This window comes from Chiloscyllium plagiosum, chromosome 33 (genome assembly GCF_004010195.1).
Source record: "Chiloscyllium plagiosum isolate BGI_BamShark_2017 chromosome 33, ASM401019v2, whole genome shotgun sequence".
Taxonomy (NCBI): domain Eukaryota; kingdom Metazoa; phylum Chordata; class Chondrichthyes; order Orectolobiformes; family Hemiscylliidae; genus Chiloscyllium; species Chiloscyllium plagiosum.
In genome coordinates this window covers 42,117,775-42,123,986 of record NC_057742.1, presented here as the reverse complement: position 1 = coordinate 42,123,986, position 6,212 = coordinate 42,117,775, and the positions used below count along the sequence as shown (strand labels likewise).

The window sequence follows — 6,212 nt, the reverse complement described above, 5'->3', positions numbered from 1 at the left end:
TCCTTCCCCACTGACCTATTGTACTCTATGCCACTCTCTCCCCACCCCCACCCTCCCCTAGCTTATCTCTCCACGCTTCAGGCTCACTGCCTTTATTCCTGATGAAGGGCTTTTGCCCGAAACGTCGTTTTTACTCCACTTCATGCTAATGACTCACATCGGAGAAAGTGAGGACTGCAGATCATGGAGATCAGAGCTGAAAAATGTGTTGCTGGAAAAGCACAGCAGGTCAGGCAGCATCAAAGGAGCAGCAGAATCGACGTTTCGGGCATAAGCCCTTCCTCAGGAATGAGGAGGGTGTGCCAAGCAGGCTAAGATAAAAGGTAGGGAGGAGAGACTTGGAGGAGGGGAGTTGGAAATGCGATAGGTGGAAGGAGGTTAAGGTGAGGGTGACAGGACGGAGAGGGGTTGGGGGCAGAGAGGTCGGGAAGAAGATTGCAGGTCAAGAAGGCGGTGCTGAGTCAGAGGGCTGGGACTGAGAAAAGGTGGGGGGTGGGGTGGGCGGGGAAATGAGGAAGCTGGAGAAATCGGCATTCATCCCTTGTTGTTGGAGGGTTCCTAGGCGGAAGATGAGGCGCCCTTCCTCCAGGTGTCATGTTGCCATGGTCCTGCATGTCCTTGGCGAAGTGGGAGGGGGAATTAAAGTGTTCAGCCACGGGGTGGTTGGGTTGGTTGGTGCGGGTGTACTCACATCAACAGGTTACAGGGTGCTTACTGATTATTAATGAATGTGTTGAAAAATGATTTGGCATCTTTCAGAATGGAAAAGATGATGATATGTGAATTAATAAATACTTCAAATGTTCAAACTTGAGACAATTTAAATGCTCAGCAGTTGAATCTCTTTAATCCTTGGTATGTTTCTTGTTCAAGTAAGTTTAACTGTTCGCCTCTTCATTCTCTTGGGGAGGTGGTGTTTTTCTGGCTAGTAATCCAGTAATCCAGAACTTCAGGATAATGCTTGGAGACATAAGTTCAAATTTTTACCTTAATAGATGGTGAAATTTGAATTGATTAACCAAAGCGTTTAGAATTAAAATAAAATAAGGCCAATGGTGACCATGTAACCACAATTGTGGAAACTAGAAAGTCTGCCATCCTTCCCTGGCAGACATTTAATTCTAGAGTGACAATGGCTGACTCCGAAAAAGGGATGGCTATAATTGAGTCTAATCAGTGACAAGCTGAAAATGTGTTGCTGGAAAAGCACAGCAGGTCAGGCAGCATCCAGGGAACAGGAGAATCGACATTTCGGCATAAGCCTAATCAGTGACATCCAATGTTCCCTCTAAGCCATATAACCACTCAGAGGATCTGCGCACAGATGCCCAAGTTCTAGAAGCAGTTATCACTTGTGGACTTGAGGTTATACAGTGGCAGGAATAATTAGAGAGAATGTAGCTCATCCCACGAACAACAAAAAAAAGACAAACAAATTCACTATCCCCAGCTGCAAGAAGGGACATGCCAGTAGTTGCCAAACTTCAGTAAAAGAGGGCAAAAGTGAGTACTGCAGATGCTGGAAAAGGATTCCTGACCAAGGGCTTTTGCTCGAAACCTCGATTTTCCTGCTTCTTGGGTGCTGTCTGACCTGCTGTGCTTTTCCAGCACCACATTCTCGAGACTTCAATAAGGGCCCTTTTCTAGCTGGTGGGAACACATTTTCAACTCTCTATGTGGCTTCCTTGCCATTCAGTTAGCTGCTTACCTTTAGCCGGAGCTCCTGTGACCCTTGGCTGTGTACATCCGGAATTTAGTCAAGTATTATATATGTCTGCTAAGAGGTATATATGTATCTCTTTAGTGTGCCCTGCCAAGTTGGCCAAACAGAAACAAGAATTTAGATGTAGATTCCTCTTAATCATGGTCATAATACATGAAACCCACCATACAATGTCCTATCATGGAAGGATTGTGTGAAGATGAGGGTCCTGGACTATCCCAATGTCCACTGCCCAGTACAGGGCAAAGACAGCAGCCAAATGCAGTAAAAAAGGTCTTTGTTAACAGTTATGAACAAAGCAAAAAGTGAAAACACAGAACCATCAGCCTTGACCCTGTGCATGATGTCGCTGTATGCGCATATGATGTATAAAATTCCTCTCACTGCGTTAGTTAGCTCAGGTGGCTGGACAGCCAGTTTGAGGGGTAGGACGATACCAACAGTATTGGTTTAAGTCCTGTAACAACAGATGATCACGAAGGCCCTGCCTTCAAAACCTCATCCCTTTCCTGAGGTATGATAACCCCCAGGTTAAACTCAGCATCAACCATCTCACTCTAAACAGAGCAGCCTATGGCAAAATACACTTTTTGTGTGAACAGAGTGACAGAAGTAAAGCAGAATGGGCCATCCTTTAATTATTTGGTATACCTAAACTGTATATCCCAGAGTGATGACAGAATCTTATGGGCTTTATATCTGGTTGTCCTTTGTTCCCTTACAGTTTGGGAAGCTATGCAGCGCTGCAGGGTGAGTTTTACTGCAAGCCTCATTTCCAACAGCTGTTCAAGAGCAAAGGAAACTATGACGAGGGCTTTGGCCGCAAGCAGCACAAGGAACTGTGGCAGCAGAAGGCAGCGGAGACTAACTCCAAGTAAAGATGATGCCACTGTTGGGGAAGGAGCAGCTGGTTGGCAGTGAGCAAAATGTGAAGCACTGACACCGTGTCTCTCTCTAACTGGGGACACAGCCGCTGCATTTCCTCGATCAGCTTTAGTGTGTAATTTAGGGGCCATTGCTAACATGGGGGAAGATTGCTGTTGTCACTGTGTGTAGCGACATTGTAAAATGGTCATTAGGATCTCCTCTGGTTAGAAGAACTTTGAAAACACAGTATATACAGGTGTTACAAAGTCCAACCTGAGAATATCTTGCTGACTGAATTTAAATGTTGCTTCTCGATGTCAATCAGACCTCATCATTCTGATTTAGGATTTATCTACCAATGTGGCAACAGAACTAAGAACAGCCTACTCCATCTCCACGCCATACAATTCAAACTGGAAATAAGGAACAAAAGTAAAAGCAGTACCGGGTTGCCTGAACTTTACAGGCCAGATTAACACTGGGACCTTGGGCTTTATATGACCACCTAACAATCCTGTGTTACATACAGCAATTCTTCCCTCATCTACACATTGCTAATGTCTTTGGAATGATAGCCCACCTAGTGGGATCAGTTTGCAATTGCACAATATACTCTCAATAATATATTTCTTCTTAAAACAGGGTGGCTTTGTCACAGTGAAGTGGTTGTGCCAGATATTAAAACTGAGCTTTTTTGCAAACAATGTGAAACGCACTGCCACCGACAAGTCCACTGTGACAGATATATCTTTTAGCAATTAAAGGTTTCAATAAACACCATGGTTATCCTGGTGGATCACTCACACGGCTTGCTACAATGTAAGTTTTCCTGATAACCCAGAGGGCAGTGCTCCCAACATGATGGCCTTCAAATCAGATTGCTTTTGCCCAGTTCCTTCACAAAATAGAGGTCTGAAAAGTGTCAGTTTGGTACCATAGGCCCTTTAACCCACCTGTACGGTAATATATTTTACCAAATTAACTAAGTTATTCAACCTGTCTGACCCCTACCCTTGTACTCCTGATCCCAGGTTAGAGAGAGCATATAATTCCCAACATGCTCCCCTCCTCCAACACACACAATGCAGAGATCCCCTTCTTGCAGAGCTCAGTACACACGAATCCACTGAAAAACACAGTTAAAAGTCAGTGCCTTCTCCTTACAGTGAGGGTCAGTAACACCGTCACATTTGGAGGAGGGAGGTCACTGACCCCAGCTCTCATGAAGGACATCAGTAACCCCAACCCAAATGGAGGAGGCCAATGACCCCAGTTCACATGGTGGTGAATAGCATCAGACCACAGGGAAGCGATCAGTGACTCTTCCTCCACAGAGCTGGTCAGTAATTCCTTCCCATACATGGACGTCATAGAGCCATACACTTTGGTCCAACCAGTCCATGCCAAACATAATCCCAAACTAAACTAGTCCCACCTGCCTGCTCCTGGCCCATATCTCTCCAAACCTTTCCTAATCATGTACTTATCTAAGTGTCTTTTAAATGCTGAAACTAAGTCCTCATCCACCACTTCCTCAAGCAGTTCATTCCACATGCAAACCACCCTCTATGTAAAAGGTTTGCCCCCATGTCTTCCCTAAATCTCTCTTCTCTCACCTTGAAACGTGCCCCCGGTCTTGAAATATCCCATCCTATGGAAAAGACACCTATCTATACCCCTCGTGATTTAATAAACCTCTATCAGCATACCTCTCATTCTCCTATGCTCCAGTGAAAAAAATTCCAAGCCTTTCTTTATAACTCAAACCTTCCATACCTAGCCAACATCCTGATAAATCTCTTCTGAACCTTCCCCAGCTTAATAATATCCTTTGTATAACAATGTCCAGAACTGCACACAGTAGTCAAGAACAGGCCTCACCAGTGCCATGTACGACCTCAATATGACTTCCCAACACCTATATTCAAAGGACTGAGCAATGAAGGAAAGCGTGCTAAACACCTTTTTAACCACCATGTTTATGACCCAAACTTCCAATGGACAATGACCTCCCCACCCCTGACATCCCAATAACTGTTTCAGTTTTTTGATGGCTCTGTTGTTTTCTCAGTAGCTGGCTTAACTTCTAGAAATGATGCATGTGATTTAATTGTGGGGAATTCAATGTGTTTATTGTTGTATTCTGATATCTCTGACCTTCAGAAGTGTACTCAGCCCCAAGCTCCTCAAACAGAATGCAATTTTTTTTCCCCCAAAAAAACTGTGCCTCAGTAATGGGTTAAAAGTTGAGAATAATATTTTGGTACTTGATTGTTTAATATGCACGTACCTATGCATTTTATATTATGGTTCATTAATCACAGATAATTTCCAGGTTTCATTGAATGATTCAGCAGCCTTTTACACACTACTGATATTTTGTTTCCAGTCCAACATAGTACCCAAGAATACCGTATCACTCATTCACTGATCAAGTATTGAAATTATTTAGTACTAATCAGAGTAATAACCAGGAGTGATTATCAGATGCCTCTGGTTTGCTTCCAACATTCACCAAAATTATCAGAACATCCACATCATTTCTTTCACTCTTGAGCTGAGGGAGCAGATAGATAACCTATATCTGACACTGTGCTGCTCTGTCAGGATAGACATTTTACTCCGAATTGACTTACACTTGCCTTGCCCATAATCTCCAAATGCAATCTGACCTGTGATGTCACTGACATTTAAAAGTCTGGATATTTGAGGTGCATGTGTGCATGGGCTGTGCTGCATTTCAGTGGCACGGACCAATTTCTGGGAGCACCAGGATGTTAGATGGGGAAAGTTACAGAAACGTACCCAAGGTTACTAAGAGTAGTAGTGAAGGTGGGGGCGCAGGCAAGGTACTTTCTCTCACTGTTATTTTTGTTTTCTGGCCCCATTGAGTCAGTCTAATGTATGAAAGCACTATATATTTTTAAACCACTCCCAGAACAATTCTATGCTCACAATAATCTGTTCAATTATCTCATTACACAGTGACTCCCATCTGCTTTTTTGAGTGGGAAGCTTAGGCTGCAAATCATGCTGTCTCACATTCCTGTCTGTTTTGATTGTACTGTTCCAATATCCAAGGCCAAATCACAATGCCACAATAGTGTGTGGTCCTGTTTTACATATCTCCACATAAACACTGTTGAGGCTGCTACCACCTACCTTTTTGTTACCTTACCTGGATTCTTAAACTTGCATTTGTATATTTGTCAGAAAAGGTAGAGAGCACAGTGTCTCCGCAGTGCTGGTCTCCTGGCTCCCAGCCCCTGCCTCCCATTAGCCCACTTCACAGCCTGTCTTTTGATTCCATCAAATCTGCACACTTGCTTAGCTCAACCAATAAACGTTTTCCTCCCTTTTTAGCTTCCGAATGTGTTGTCTTTTTGGCCCAGCTGGGAGTTGCTGCGAGGCCACATAGGGATGGGCAACATCAGCTTTGCCAGTAAGACCCATGTCCAATAAAGAAAAAGGGAAAAATATTTTGAAATCCATAAGTTGACAGCATCACTGAAGCAATATATTCTAGAGTTAAATTCTATCCATTTTGTGGATCCCTATCCTCGAAAGGGATTGGAGTCTGTTGGGAGCTCCAATGGTTAGCTCTGCTGCAATTTTGTTTTTA

At 43.7% G+C, this 6,212-nt stretch overlaps 1 protein-coding gene across 1 annotated transcript in view; it reads left to right on the top strand.

The window, feature by feature from the left end:
* limd2 (LIM domain containing 2) overlaps nt 1-4,046 on the top strand; it is a 70,889-nt gene extending 66,843 nt beyond the window's left edge. The window contains exon 3 of the mRNA XM_043675369.1: nt 2,448-4,046. Coding sequence (XP_043531304.1) covers nt 2,448-2,601 — 154 coding nt within the window. The 3' untranslated portion in view covers nt 2,602-4,046. The remainder of the gene's footprint in view (nt 1-2,447) is intronic.
* Nucleotides 4,047-6,212: the final 2,166 nt, after the last annotated feature.